We start from the raw sequence: 15,720 nt of genomic DNA on the forward strand, positions 1-15,720 counted from the left end.
TTCAACAAGACACTTGACTTCTCTAAGCCTTAATTTAATTATATGTAAATGAAGTTATAACATGCACCTTGTAGTGATATGGTAAGAGTAATATGAACCATACAGAAGGCTTGACTCATATTTAATTATAACCAAAAATTATGGCTCTAATTACATTTGTGTAGAGGATGAGTTCACTGCTTCCCTGATATACTTGTGCTTTAGAAAAATTACCTTGTTAGGAGAAATGGTTTCTCCTCCATCATCTATAACTAAGAAAGACCTGTCTGGAAATCTCTCTTTCCCAGGCTGGGTTTACGGTCCTTCACCTATCATGAGTAATTGTCAAACGAGATTGTGAAAGTCATCACTTCTTTTCCATCCAAATTTCTTTTTCAATGTGGCAGATGCGTAGAGGGTGAAATCATCACCTCCTGCTCCACACCCACAGAGGTCAATATAAAAATGATCAAATCATGTTAATCGATGTCAAATTATACTTTAAAACAATAAGCTAGTCTCTATATATGACATGAAGTGTAATAGCAGCTGTTGTTTATTGCAGATGTACTGTGCTCCAGATACTGTAATAAGCATTTCATGTCAGTTACCTCATTAAGTCCTCACTCTGGTCCCATGAGATTAGCACTACCATTAACTTTCTTTTACAGGGGAGGAAACTTGAAGCACACAGGCAATGATAAATTTGCTCAACATCATCCAGCTTTTAGAACTAGAACACAGGTTGTCACACTCCATGGCCTTCACACTCCATGGCCTTCACTATGACACCTCTCATAAGAAGGGAGAGATATCTCTCAGGAAGGAAGCAGAGAAGAAGCCATAACGTCAATTAGGCACAGCCTCCACAGCAAGGTTGCGATAGGTGCCATGTTCCACAAAGTGCTGACAGCCCATGATCACTCAGGGCATTATTCCTGGAAAGATGACAGTGAAAGCAGTAATCACTAAAGATTTGGGGAAAAGCAACATCATAATAAATTCAAAAACAATAACTAAAAAACAAAAACAGCAATGAAAATAACATCTTAGAAAATAATACCTCAGAAAATAAAAATATAAAATGTGAAAATATTTTCAACATTAACATATTTAGTAACCTTATGGAGATAATGAAAAGAAAGTAAATCCATAAAACAAAGTCACGTGTGAAACAAGAATAGGTAGGTGTGCAGTAACAACGGGTATCTGAGAAAAGTAATAAAAAGAAGAATTTTGAAAAAATATAATTAGTGCTAAATTGTTTAAAAAACAAATAGGTGGATGTATTAATCTGTTCTTTCTATAATTGTTATAATGAAATACCTGAGACTGAGACTGGGTAATTGATAAAGAGAAGAGGTTTAATTGGCTCATGGTTTCAGAGGCTTTACAGGAAGCATAATGCTGATATCAGCTTCTGGGAGGTCACAGGAAACTTACAAAAATGGCAAAAGGTGAAGGGGAAGTGAGCATATTTACACGACCAGAGCAGGAGGGAGAGAGAGAGTAGGGAGGTGCCACACACTTTAAAACAACCAGATCTCATGAGAACTCACTCATCATCATGAGAACAGCACCAAGAGGGAAATCTGACCCAAAGACCCAGCCAACTTCCACCAGGTCCTACCTCCAACACTGGGGGTTACAATTCAACATGAGATTTTGGTGGTGGCACAGATCTAAACCTTATCATTTTCTCCTGCCCACTTTCAAATATTATGTCCTTATCACATTGCAAATACAATCATGCCTTCCCAGAAGTCCCCCAAAGTCTTAACTCATTTCAGTATTAAGTCAAAAGTCCAAAGTCTTATCTGAGACAAGGCAAGTGCCTTCCACCTATAAGCCTGTAAAATTAAAAATAAGTCAGTTACTTCCAAGATACAATGGGGTATAGGCATTGGCTTTAGCCAATTGAATGGGAATACTCCCATTTCAAAAGAGATACATTGCCCAAAAGAAAGGGAATACAGGCCTATGCAATGCAATCTGAAACCCAGCAGGGCAGCCATTAAAGCTCCAAAATTATCTCCTTTGACTCCATGTCTCACATCCAGGGCACACTGGTGGAAGGGGTGCACTCCCAAAACCTTGAGCAGCTCCACCTCTGTGCCTTTGCAAAATTCAAATTCCACGGTTCTTCTCATACTTGGTGTTGAATGCCTGCAGCTTTTCCCTGCACATGGTGCAAGCTGCTAGTGGATCTATCAATCTTTGGTCTGGAGGAAGGTGGCCCTCTTCTCACAGCTCCACTAGGCAATGCCCCAGTGGGAATTGTGTGGGGGCTCCAACCCCACATTTCCCTTCTGCACTGCCCTAGTAGAGGTTCTTCATGAGGGCTCCGGCTTCTGCCTGGACATCTAGACTTTTCCATATATCCTCTGACATCTAGGCAGAGGCTCCCAATCCTCAGCTCTTGTACTCTGCATACCTGCAGGCTTCACACCACATGGAGCCACCAGGGCTTATGGCTGGCACCCTCTGAAGCAGCAGCCGAGATATACTTGAGCCCCTTTGAGCCAAGACTGGAGCTGGAGTGAATGCAGTGCAGTGGGCCATGTCCAAAGGCTGCACAGGGCAGCAGGCCCTGGGTCTGGCTCTCAAAACCATTCTTCCCTCTTAGACCTCTGTGCCTGTAATGAGATGGTCTCTGAAATGCCTTTGAAGGCTTTTCCCAGTGTTTTGAATATTAGCATTTGGCTTCTTTTTACTTATGCAAAGTTCACAGCCTGCTTGAATTCGTTGCCTGAAAATGGGCCTTTCTTTTCTACCACATGTCCAGGCTGCAAATTTTCCAAGCTTTTATGCTCTGCTTCCCTTTTAAATATAAGTTCCAGTTTCAAGTCATCTCTGTGCTTACGCATATGAATTAGGCTGTTAGAAGCAGCGAGGTAACTGCTTCTTCTTTTTTGTGTGTGATATAAAGTCTTACTCTGTCACCCAGGCTGGAGTGCAGTGGTGCAATCTTGGCTTACTGCAACCTCCATCTCCCGGGTTCAAGTGAGTCTCCTGCCTCAGCCTCCTAAATAGCTGGGACTACAGGTGTGTGCCATGCACCACCACACCTGGCTAATTTTGTTTTTTTTTTTTTTTGTATTTTTAGTAGAGATGGGGTTTCACCATATTGGCCAGACTGGTCTCAAACTCCTAACCTCGTGATCTGCCCGCCTTGGCCTCCCAAAGTGCTGGGATTACAGACATGAGCCACTGTGCCCCGCCTCAGGAAATTTCTTGAATGCTTTGCTGCTTAGAAATTTCTTCCAGCAGATACTCTAAATTGTCACTCCCAAGTTCAATGTTTCACAGAACCCCAGGGCAGGGGCACAGTGCCTCCAAGCTCTTTGCCAAGACTTAACAAAACCAATCTTTGCTCCAGTTGCCAGGAAGTTCATCATTTCCATCTGAGACCTCCTCAGCCTGGACTTCATGGTCCATATTACTCTCAGCATTTTGGTCACAATTCAAGAAATCTCTGGGAAATTCCCAGCTTTCGCTCATCTTCCTGTCTTCTAAGCCCTCTACACTCATTCAACCTCTGCTCATTATCCAGTTCCAAAGCCACTTCCACATTTGCAGGTAACTTTATAGCAATGCCCCACTCCTCAGTATCAATTTTTTGTGTTAGTTCATTCTCACACAGCTAAAAGAAATACCTGAGACTGGGTAATTTATAAAGAAAAGAGGTTTCATTGGCTCCTGGTTCCACAGGCTGTATAGGAAGCATGATGCTTGCATACACCTGGCTTCTGGGAGGCCTCAGGAAACTTACAGTAAGGGTGGAAGGCAAAGTGGATGGAGACTTATCTCACATGGCTGGAGCATGAGGGATAGAGAGGGTGGAGGTGTTACACACTTTTAAACAACCAGATTTCACCAGAACTCAGTCACTATTACAAGAACAGCACCAAGAGGGAAACCTGCCCCCACGATTCAATCACTTCCTAGCAGTCCCCATCTCCAACACTGGGGATTACAATTTGACATGAGATTTTGGTGGGGAAACAGATCCAAACCATATCAATTGAGTAGCTGACTGTACATAAATGAGTAGTAAGTTAGTGAGCTGGCTCTTCATGCAGGGACAATCTCCTAGAACCCAGCACAAAGAGACACACCCAAACAAATTAATGACAATAGGTATAAATATAGCAATGGTAAAAGCTATAACACAAAATAGTTTGAAAATGTTGCAATAGAAATACTATCTTAAGAAGCATAGTTTAAGGTAAAAAGCACAAATGGTTGAAAGAGAAATGTTTCCTTTTATGAAAGTAACAACTAACCTGAAAGATGAGTCACAAAATATTATGCCTCCAAAAATTATGATTTGAAATATATGACTCAAATATTGATAGAATAATTTCCATGCTTTGGCAGAATCTCTACTTAAAGCAGCAAGATGACTTCCTGTGAACTCCAATCCTTCAATGAAGATCTGTTAGACGCATAGATACAATTTGAGTGAAAAATTTTGTGGAAATCATGTGGAGAATTGAGTTTCAAATTTAGGTTGACTTTGTGCAGTACAGATACAGCCTGAATGTCTGAGAAAACCAGGAGCCTGGGGAACCATGAGCTAAAATTCTCCTTCTGCCAAGTTTAGCCCTGCACTCATGACAGAAGGTGCAGATAATGAGATAAGGCTGTGGGACAAGTGAGGAGTCAGTGGATGTTTGAGGAGAGCAAAGATTAAGCTTGTGGGCTTAGGAATCAGAACTTCTAGATTTGAATTTAGTTCTATCAGTTCTAGCTGTGTGACCCAGGGGAATCTGTTTAACATCTCTGTTTCTTGAGTTCTCTCAAATATAAAATGGAAATAATCATATCAACTTCAGAGGTTTGTTATGGTCATAAAATGGATTAATATATGCAAATTCCTTAATAATTGCTGATTGTGCTCCAAAAGTTAGATGTTATTGTTATTAGGTGGTGTTTTGGCAATAGTAATACCTTTAAAAAGCAGACTCTCTGTCCTCGAGGATTTACGATGCAGTGCAACAACCCTGGCCAATGGCTGGGGGATGTGCAGATACCACCACATGATGAGTGTGGGTCACGTGTCTAGCCCTATAATCACGAAGTCATTACTAGCACCTGGGTCATGGTACAAGCATGACCTCGGGAAATCACTGTGACTAAAGAAAGGCAAATCCCGGTAAGAGTCTGCACAGATGCTCACGGAAAGTGTACTCCAAATCTTGTCTCCTGCTGGGATGGGAGAGAAGAAAATGTTCCCAAATGGAAATCCACAGATACGGGTGAGATGGGCTGAGAGGGTGAGGAGACATTACATATAAATACACCTGTGTAGAACAGGCTGCTCTCGCCTGTGAGTCCCAATAGCATAAAGAGGCAAGGGTTGTCCAGGTGGGCTGGAAGACAGGTATGGCCATTGCCTGCTCTGTTGAAAGTTTATCATGGAGAGACCCCAGCCTCTGAGCTCTGCAGGGAAGGAGAAGCCCCACCTGCCATGATATCTGAGGAGGGAATTTGCTGTGGAAGGAAAAGGCCACGAGACTGGCACGGTCTCATAGTAAAAGAGGAAGCAGGCAGAGTTGCCACCCCTGAGAAGTTGCTGATATCCACCTTGGGGTTCCCACGCCTGGGAGCCTTGGACAGTAGTGGAGAGAGTTTGACTGCTCTGGGCCTGCTCTCTGTCCCAGGGGCACTCACTTCATGCCAGGGTTCCCTTGGCCTTTCCTCAGTTGACAGCCCTGATCCACAGGGCCCTGTAGCTAAGGACTGAGTTTGGATTTTCAGAGACTGTAATTCTGGGTGTGGAAAGTTTGAGGTCTTGTTACTGTAGCAGCCTTTAAGGATGGAACCAAAACTCCTGGATGTGCCCTGCAAAAAGTCCCTAGGGCCAACATCAAGTAACAAGCTGAGCAAATAAGAAATGGCAACTCTTCTCAGGTCTGTCAGAGAAATGAGGTCACAGAGCAGACCATTGTCTCCAAAACTGGAAGTTAGACAAAATGATATAGAGAATTACAACTTCCTGAAGCCAAAACCTCCATGGGAACCAGTGCCAGGGTAGGAAAACCTGCACTGTAATTGAAGAATTGCTAGAGGCTTGGTGTGGGCCAGTCTGAGGAACAGATTCCAGCAGGACCCAATCGCAGGGAACTCCAACACTGTTGTGAGATTTACCTCCAGGAGCTTGATTAGGTGCTCAGAGTGAATATGAGAGAAACATTCACTTGTGCTTCCTGGGGGGTGGGGAGGGGAAAGCGAATCATTCTGAACTACACCAGAGCATTCTTTCTTCTTACCAAGCCCAGCTCTCAGGAGAAACTATTTTACCAGTGCCTAATCTGCTGGGCTTTGATCAGAGCCTAACCTAAATGGGGAAGGCAAGCACCCAACTCCAGCCCCCTCTAGCCATCCTGTCCCACCATAGGGGAAAAAACTGAGAGGCACTTGTGAAGTCCACAGGCCAGGGGCACAGGCTCACATAAGACTGCAACCTCATGTAACTGGTGATGAGCCCATGTGACATTTTTGGGAAACAAATAATTGAAAGAGAGATTGGACAACCACAGTGAAAATGCAGTGAATAAATGAGCAGTGAAAATGCTGGAGATAAAGTTCAAATTGAATGTCAGTGGAGTTATAGAAGCATGAATAGCTGGTGAAGCAACGTAGACCCTGGTAGTGTTTGAGAAACTTCAGATAGGCAGCCCGCAGGACTTAGAGAAGGTGAATTTAACAGATACGGGATGGGGTGCTGACAAATAGGGTGAAGGTGTCCCTGAGGATGCGACAACAGCAAAAATCTTCACGTGAAAGGAACTTTTGCAGAGATTTCACGACTCTGAAAGTGCAAATGATAAGGTGCTGGAAACAAATCCAAACTTAGAGAGGAAGGTGATAAAACACCCAGATAGAAAGGATGTTTGCTCCATATCCGAAGTGTACAAGAAGGAGGTAAGCACTCTTCCAACTACTCTTGAAACATTTTTACAAAGAAATAAAATACTTAAACACTCGATGTTTCCAATGTTTTGAATTACAGGGTACTAATAAATATTCATTTATTATTTTTTATTGCCTTCCACATTTGTAACTGACACTATGAGAGTTTCCTATATTTTGACAAAAAATTGTAAAGGTCACAATATGATCATTGTTTTTCTGATTGGATGTGGAGATTGCTTTCCTGGGTTTACGGCTGCACAGTCATTCTTGCAATCTTGCACTGCTGTGAAAAGCGAGGGCTGCCTGTATTCGGTATAATGCTTACGGTAATAAATGCTAAATAAAAATTAATCAAGATAAGAGAAATTAGAATGCCAGGGTAGACAGGAGAATTGATATTATGTACAGGGTGGTTTGCCAAAGGTGCCTTTAATAAAGTGACATTGAGCAGAGGCTTGAAGGAGGGATGAAGGGAGCCATGCAGCTGTGTTGGGGAAGAAGCAGAGGAGTGATACAATTTGACTTTTCCAAAAATCACTGTAGCTGAAAAATGAAAGCCAACAGAGGCTACAGAAGTGTTCCCGGAAGAGATGATGCTGGCCGGGACAGGGAGGGGTGTTGGAGGTGAGAAGTGTGCAGGTTAGGGATGTAACTCAGTGCAGTCCTGCAGCAGGCTTGGACTGGCCCCTGAAAGCCAACCGTTAAGTTTCAGGAATTTTGCAATCCAGTTGTTAAACTTCTGGTAGCTTGAAACTGGCCATGTTGGGGGTGATGACACCACAGAAATTGTCAAGTACAACAAATCAGCTTTTTTTTTCCTTTAAGAGAGTCCATTTTTAAACACTTACCATCTCATGAGTGGACATAAGTATTTTGAAGGCAGAATTGAATATGGGGTGTAAAGAGACATCAGGGAGGATTCCGGGAGTCAAGGAGGCTTTTGGACTGTGGCAGCATTTCTGCCATCAGCAGCAGGGCTGGGAAGCCTGCAGGATGCTAGAACTAGTGTTCCCATCACAGAGAGAGCAGGGAGAGCTTCTTTGTTTCTGAGTGTGAGGAGTAGGACCCTTAGACAAAGAGGAAGGATAATCTTTTTATTTTCTTAAAACCACTTTGGGAGTGCATTTGTATTCAAGAGGCAATAGAGAACCTCAGCAAGGCTGGGGAGTTGGGATAGGCAGGAATCTGGAAGGCAGGATAACTCTTGAGAACCTGGAGAGCATCTGTGGTTTATGGTCAGTCTCAAGGCGATGGATGGGAGTCCTCGTGTGTTTAGATTTGGCATGTTTCTCACCTTCTAGGGAGGTGCCGTTAAGTCAGTGCCCAGAGCCCAATCCCATGGCCCCTGCTCAGGACCATGAATGAAGACCTTGCTCTGGGGCATCCAGGTCTGTGTGAAGGAGCAACAGGAGCCTGTGGGCAGGCAGATGTCTTGGGAGGGGAGGTGTTTGGAGCCAAGTCTAGAGAAGCTTCTCACTGGCTCATTCTCTCAAGCTGAGCCTCTCAGGAAAGGGAGGAGGCAGCAGAGATGAGGGTCCCACGTGGCAGGGGAGGAAGGAAGGAGCTGTAGGAAACACATCCACACTTAGTCATCTGCTCATCTTTCAAGACATGTTTCCTGAGAGTCTGTTATGTTCTCGGGGCTGGTCTCCTGGGATACCTGTCGCTGGTGGACAGGCAGTCCTGAGATAGAACTCTGCCTGCTCAGCCATCCTGCCAAGTCCTGATGCCCTTTCCAATATTCCTTCCACTCAGACACACAGAGGGTCAGAGCACAAACAGCCTCCCATTTGGGTTTCTCAACATTAGTCTACAATGTGGATTCCTCTGACCCCATGGAGTCCCAGCATTCAAATAATCTACAGATAGCCTGCAAGGGACCACCCACTCATCACTGCCTCCATGAAACTCCTAGGGCACTGTGGACATCTTTGAACACATTTCAAGCATCCCACATTGTACACCACCCACATAATTTCTGTGGGTTGGGAGCCTTTTAAAGGGTTCCCCAAGACTTCCGAGGGTGCAGAGGGAGCTTAACTCCATGGACCCTGGTGCTGCATGGCATGTGGGCTGGGCCTTCCTGTTGGCCTTGCCCTTCTGAGACAGCCCTTGGTCTGTCCTCCCTTCCTTGTACTTACAGTCAGGTCTTCTGCTTCCAGGGGACGTAGATGGGGCCCAGGAGGACAGCTATGAGGAGCAGCGCAGTAAGAGATGATGCCGGGCCTGGAAATCAGGGAAGACGAGGGGCTATGAGAGAGACCACTTGGGAGGCCATTGTAGGGGCCTCCACTTACCCCATCTGAGGCTGCCTGGGCCCATCTATGCCCCACCTTTGAACCTGCATCCTGCCCAGGCTATCTTCACTCCAGCACAAGGCAGAAGCCACAGAAAGAGGCTCCCCATTCTCACTCATCCTGTCCCAGGTTGCCAGCTTATTCTCCTGGAGGGAAGAGGTGGAGGGGGTGTGTACTCAGGTATTCATACATGTGGCAATGGGGTTCCTCACTTGACCCTCACAAGCCTATGGGAGCAGGGATTGTCATTCCATTCTGCTAGGGAAACTGAGGCCCATGGATTTTAGGGAGGGTCACAAGGTTACTTGCATTCAAACCTAAAGAAGCTCATCACTAGTGTTCCTTAGGTTGATCCCTGAGACCATGTCCTTTGGAACAAAAGTCCAAATTCATAGGGACACTTTAATGACTATAAAAGGGTAGGCAGGTGGCTTGAGGATGGCTTCACAATGAGAGTTGCAGGTTCCCTGCTTAGCCCCAGAAGTAAGGGGAGGACTCCGTATTCTCAGAACCTGGAGGAGCCATGGAGCGCTGGACATAATGAAACCTTCTGGCTAGAAAACACCCTGGTGAGTCACGGAAATGGGTCTCATGCTTGGGAGGGCCTCAGACGTCACCTAGGCCACCTCCACCCCAGTGCAGGTGTCATCTGAAATCTTTCTGTTAAGTTGGGCACACTCAGTTACCGGGAAGCACGTGTTTGGACGCTGCATTTTTAACATGAGCAGTTCAGGCTTTTAAAATCAACATTTTTAACGCGAGCAGTTTGGGCCATTAAAGATATTACAGTATATTTTAAATAAATAAAATGGTGCTGGTGGGTCCTTAAGGAAGAAATGGAGAACTCAGCATCTGTGGCTGCTGGGGTGTCGGAGGCCGGCAGTTCTCAGCTGGGTGGCTCTCTGGGACTTCTTCTCCCTCGAGGAAAGCTGCACTGCCCAATTCCAAGTTCACTCCTCCTTCTAGGGGACAGCCCACAAGAAAGACTGGCTGAATTGAAAATAGGAAGGCCACGCTTCTCTCCTCAATTACAAAACACTACATGACCCTCTCAGCCCTTGGGATCCTCCGCAGGAGCAGCTGGGTCTTTGTCCTACCTGCACTGTAGCTCAGCACCTCGCTCCTCCTACAGTGCTGCCTCCCCATTTCCTGAGGCATGCTGACCCTACAGCTCTTCAGGATGCTTCCTGCATTCCTGTATCCATCTCTAGTCTGCCTTACAGAGAAACTGACCTTGGTAAGTTGTCTGGAAAACTGACTCTAAAATATAAATTTGAAGCCTGAATACTCATCAGCTCGCAATGAGGACCTCAGGGCTGGCAGTGAGTGGGGCTGGGCACCATGGCTGGGATGCAATTGATAAAACTTTCACTGGCAGTAAGCTGGGATGGTGTAACCACAGGCAGGAAATTCCTTGGCATCAGGCTTTTGAAACAAATTGGGAAATGGTAGTTATAAGGACTAAGTTGTTCCATGGCTATCACTGGGCATATTTTTTTTTGGGAAAGATGCTGAGAAGCTACGAGTGATTGATTATGAGTTAAGGTTCAGCGTGAAAGCAAGAGGACTTCTTGGCAGCACTGCACTTTCTTATCTCTTGTGGCTAGAGGGCAGAAAGAATAGAGGGTTGGGCCCTGGACATCATTAAAAGAGTAGCAGAATCACAGAGGAGGATGAATCTCAGCTTCAACGGTTGCTATGCTGGGGTAGGGCCCCGATGGGGAAGTTGTGGGACCCTGGAATGTGGGAGTGGACATTTGGGTCAAAGCACTCAAAGATCTTCGGTTGACTTAGGAGTTGCTGGGTACAATTGCAGCAGCATAGCTACTTATCTGTATAAAATATCCTCCCCAAATCAAATAAAAAATGAAAACAAAAAAGTAAGTTCTGTACAACCCTGGCTCTCAGTATTACTTGAAGAGAGAAAGCCAAACTGCAAAATGACTGTGAGTCGAAAGAGAACACTCACCTAACCCTAGTGCACAATCTCTTACCGGGCTCCCACGCCACTGGTGCAGCACTTATGTAATCACAAGGCATCTTGCACTTTACCTGCCAGCCTAGACAACTTAAAATGCATGTCCAGCCTTAGTACCTGAGCAAAGATGCTACATCTGGCAAACCGAAAGCACCCAAAAATGCCAGCCCTGGTCCTGGTCCAAGCCAGTGGGTGGATGAATAACTGAAAAGCAAATGCAATCCAGTCTTGATGGTGCAGTTTTACCTCCCTGAGAAGTAAAACTGTGAACCCTAGAAACATCACAAGGATCAGGAATAGGAGAAATTCCAAGGTGGGAGAGGAAGAAGGGAGACTGACTAGGGGCCTCAGGACTGAGGGACAGCCCTGCAGCCAGGCACCTGGGACCCACCCCCCAACACCAGCCCCAGCCATAAACGGAGGCAAAGGAATGACATAGAAAAGAGCAAAAGCCTCAAGTCAATTAAATCACCACTTCAAGAAACTAGAAAAAGTGGAGCAAAATAAACTCAAAGCAAGCAGGAGACAGGAATTAATAAAAAGAAGAGTGCAAAAAATGAATAAACTGAAAACAGAAAAACAATTTAAAAACTCACGGAAACAAAGTGGTCCTTTGAAAAGACCAATAAAATGGAAAAAAGCTATAGCAAGGCTGATGAAGAAGAAAACAGAAATGGCATATTTTAGATATGAGGTTGAAACAGGGGATATCACCATAGACCCTTCAGACATCAAAAAGATAATAAGGAGATATTATGAACAACTCTACACACAAAAATATGACAACTTAGATAAAATGGACACAAAATTCTTCAAAAGGCACGAGTTACCGGAACTCACCCAATATGAAATGAATAACATGAGTAACCCTAAACTACTGAGGAAATTAAATTTATAATTTTAAAACACCCCCAAAAATTCTTGAGGCCCAAGTGTTTCAAAGAAAAATACTGCAAAGCATTTAAATATGAATTAAAACCAAATTTAGTGCACAGAAAGATAGTCGTAAAAGAAATTTGAGGAAAATTTGAATGTATACTCCATTTTAGATGATATAAGGGAATTGTTTTAATAATTTTATGAAATTCAGTGATTAAAAATTTGAAATTGTATTAACTGTAATAATGATACTGGTTTTGTAAAGCTGTCTTTAGTCATAAGATCACCCAACTATGGATTCCATTTGGAACTGCGTGTACATGCATGACTGAGTTAGCTGTGGACATGATCACATGCCTTCCATACATCTCTGATTATAGAAGACATTTTTTGCCCTCCATTTCCTATATTTACTCTTCCAGCAGACAGGGACATGGAAAAATCCGTGACCTAGCACTGACCCAGCAGATAAGACTAACCACCATAAGGTATGTGGGAGGAACCTGGGCCTTTGAAAAGTCTCCTGGAGTTGAGACCCCTCCTGGTATTACACAAGAGGGAAGTAAGACATATTTTGGTCATACGGAGTGGAACACAGGCCAACTTCAGGTCCATGGGACAATGCCCAGCAGAAGAGGAATGTTTCTCTAACTAGCACAAATTTGCATTTTAGGCTGTAACTGACCTTGTTCTCAGGGACCCAGATTTACTTTAATTAGTTTGAACCAATAACCTGATCTAAAGGCAAGAGGTCTTCAACAACATCCCCCATGACTTCCCAAGTCCTAGTTTCCCCTTCTTTAAAACTCCAGACTCACTGGGTGGTTGAAGCAAAAACAGAGATCATGGATGAATGGAAATTTGCACTTAGTAAATTTGCAGAGGGGTTTGTGATTATTGTTGCTCAAATATCACAATCGGAACAGAAGAGGTCCGTTCTGTGACCATTCATGGTCACCTGCAGGCCTGGTACAGTTTTTTTTTTGTTTGTTTTTGTTTTGACAGAGTCTCACTCTGTCGCCCAGGCTGGAGTGCAGTGGCATGATCTCGGCTCACTGCAAGCTCTGCCTCCTGGGTTCACACCATTCTCCTGCCTCAGCCTCCAGAGTAGCTGGGACTACAGGCGCCCGCCACCATGCCCGGCTAATTTTTTTGTATTTTTAGTAGAGATGGGGTTTCACCATGTTAGCCAGGATGGTCTCGATCTCCTGACCTCGTGATCCGCCTGCCTTGGCCTCCCAAAGTGCTGGGATTACAGGCGTGAGCCGCCAGGCCTGGTAGAGTTTTAAACTACATTTGTCTTTCTGAAACATACACAGCAGATGTCAGGGTGTACTGGGATGAGGTCATAAATGTGGATGGAAAAGTTTAGGATGAAACAGAAACAAAGCAGAGGTTAGAAAAAGTAGGGAGCACAAGGGTGGGCTGATGAGAAACAGGGGCATAACAACTCTCAAGGAATAAGGGAAGGCAAAGGACTCTATGAAAAGATGGTTCCCCCTGCCTGCCTCTTTGCTCCTTAAATATATATTTATGTAGGCCGAGTGTGGCGGCTCACGCCTGTAATCCCAGCACTTTGGGAGGCTGAGGCAGGCGGATCACGAGGTCAGGAGATCGAGACCATCCTGGCTAACACAGTGAAACCCCGTCTCTACTAAAAATACAAAAAATTAGCCGGGCGTGGTGGCGGGCGCCTGTAGTCCCAGCTACTTGGGAAGCTAAGGCAGGAGAATGGCGTGAACCCGGGAGGCGGAGCTTGCAGTGAGCCGAGATCGCGCCACTGCACTCCAGCCTGGGTGACAGAGCAAGACTCCGTCTCAAAAAAAAAAAATTAAACATATATTTATGTCAAAAGTTCTATTAACTTGTGCATCAAATTCTTACTAGTCATGACTCTTGGCATGTGGGATTTGGAGGGATGGAGCTGACATTAAAATTTTACTTTTATTTATAGACTTCTAGCTTATTTTAGAGCAAGTGTGGATATTACTTTTAACATGAAAGAAAGAGACAAAATTTAAAAATTTTGAGCAACCTCACCAGGGGTAGCATCTGAGCTCTGGTCCTTCTGGTGGACTGTGACCTCCAGGGCAAGGCGTTTGCTGACCACCAGCTGCCCATCATGCTTCACCTGGCAGGTGAGGACCACATCATCCCTGTGGGCAGATACATTCACCAGGAACCAGCTTGTCCAGTTGTAGGTACCATCCTTGTTCTCTGTAAGGGTCGAGGCTGTTTCTGTCTGGCACACGTTTCCATTCTCCAACCAGGTCAGCTGTAGGCTCTGGGGGTAGAACTTCCTCACCTGGCAGGTGACGTTTACCTGGTTCCCTGCCCTCATGGGCTGTTGAGTAACCTCCAAGGTGGGTGGAACTGAAACAGCACAGGGTAGAAGCTCTGATCTTGTGGCACAGACAGATCACAGGGAGGGCTCCATAACTTAACTCCCACTACCACGGTGAGGGCATCACCAGGACAGTGCTAGGCAGGCAGCCGATGCTAAGACATTGAGGGCGCTCTTTGCATATGAATGAAATTACCAAGCACAATGCCTGGTGCACAGTAGGTGCTCAAGGACTGGTAGCTCCTACTAGGCTAAGAATGAGTGAAATCTACAAGCACAACCCCTGGCATGCAGTTGGAATGTAAGAACTGTAGCAAAATCAGTGAAATCGCCAAGCACATAGGGACTTGGCTCATAGTAGGTACTCACTAATAGTAGTTGTTCCTGGTGAGATAAATGAAACTCTCTAGCGCAGAGCTTGGCACGTGATTGCTGGTCCCCTGACCGCTGCCAATAAAATGATAGTAAGTGACCAGCACACCTAGGTGCATGGCGGGCGGGCAGTATAGTCAGGGATTAGATTACAGGCCATTCAACCTCTGGAGCAACAGCCTGGGGAGAGGGGAGTGGGCTTGACCGCCAGGTGTGGGCTTGGGCTGGGTGTGAGGGTCCTCTACCTCGGATGGCCTCAGACAAGTTGGCAGTCCCACGAAGAGGGTCCCCCTGCAAGGTGACATGGGCCACCTCACAGATGACCTGAGAGCGAACGTCCCAGGGGTCCAGTACCACCCTGGCTGTGCTGCGGATGCTGTAGGCCACACTCTGTCCTGTGGGGTCCACGTTGGTCTGGAAGTCTGAGAGCTCATTCCCATTTTTGAACCATTTCAGGGTGATGTCTCTGGGAGAGAAGCCATGGGACTCGCAGGTGAAACTCACTGTGTGCTCAGGTGTGGTCCTCGCCGCAGGGCCCGATACCACGGGGGCAGAGGGTTTGGCTACAAAAGGGGCATCGATAAACAGGAGACATGACTGAGATGACAATCACTAACGATGAGTGTGTGACACTGTTAAGAACCTTCAGATACATTAATTTTAATCCTTCTAATAATGTGGAGAGGATAGTGTTCTTATTCTCATTTTACAGAGCAGGATGCAAATGTTGGAAGAGGTGAGGACCAGCCCCACGTCAGACAGTGTAGGGGAAGGTCCCAGAGGGAAGTCCAGGTCTGAGTTCAAAGTCCTCCTCTCCACATAGGGTGACTTCCACCAATCTGGGCACAGGAACAAAGTTACTGATTGGTCTCCCTCTGTGTATTAACTGGTGCTAGCCTGTTTCCCCAGGAGAGCTCACCAACCTCAGAGAGGGTGTTTACAGAAGCCAA

General features: G+C 45.4%; 2 protein-coding genes across 21 annotated transcripts in view; both read right to left on the reverse strand.

The window, feature by feature from the left end:
* LOC100990170 (signal-regulatory protein beta-1) overlaps positions 1–8,441 on the reverse strand; it is a 29,045-nt gene extending 20,604 nt beyond the window's left edge. The window contains exon 1 of the transcript XR_010110980.1: positions 8,195–8,441. The gene's annotated coding sequence lies outside the window, so the exon portion shown is untranslated. The remainder of the gene's footprint in view (positions 1–8,194) is intronic.
* The window catches only part of LOC100991082 (signal-regulatory protein gamma), a 218,638-nt gene continuing 210,897 nt past the window's right edge, over positions 7,980–15,720 (reverse strand). For 19 of the 20 annotated variants that reach the window (XM_055104664.2, XM_055104658.1, XM_055104659.1 and 16 more), the window contains 4 exons: positions 15,016–15,333; positions 14,095–14,427; positions 9,042–9,126; positions 7,980–8,464 (listed from right to left, as the gene is read on the reverse strand). In XM_055104664.2, the coding sequence (XP_054960639.1) occupies positions 9,044–9,126; positions 14,095–14,427; positions 15,016–15,333 (734 nt within the window). In that variant the 3' untranslated portion in view covers positions 7,980–8,464; positions 9,042–9,043. The remainder of the gene's footprint in view (positions 8,465–9,041; positions 9,127–14,094; positions 14,428–15,015; positions 15,334–15,720) is intronic. The other variant, XM_057300811.2, reaches the window with a different exon arrangement.

The sequence above is a fragment of the Pan paniscus genome, chromosome 21, assembly GCF_029289425.2.
Source record: "Pan paniscus chromosome 21, NHGRI_mPanPan1-v2.0_pri, whole genome shotgun sequence".
NCBI lineage: Eukaryota > Metazoa > Chordata > Mammalia > Primates > Hominidae > Pan > Pan paniscus.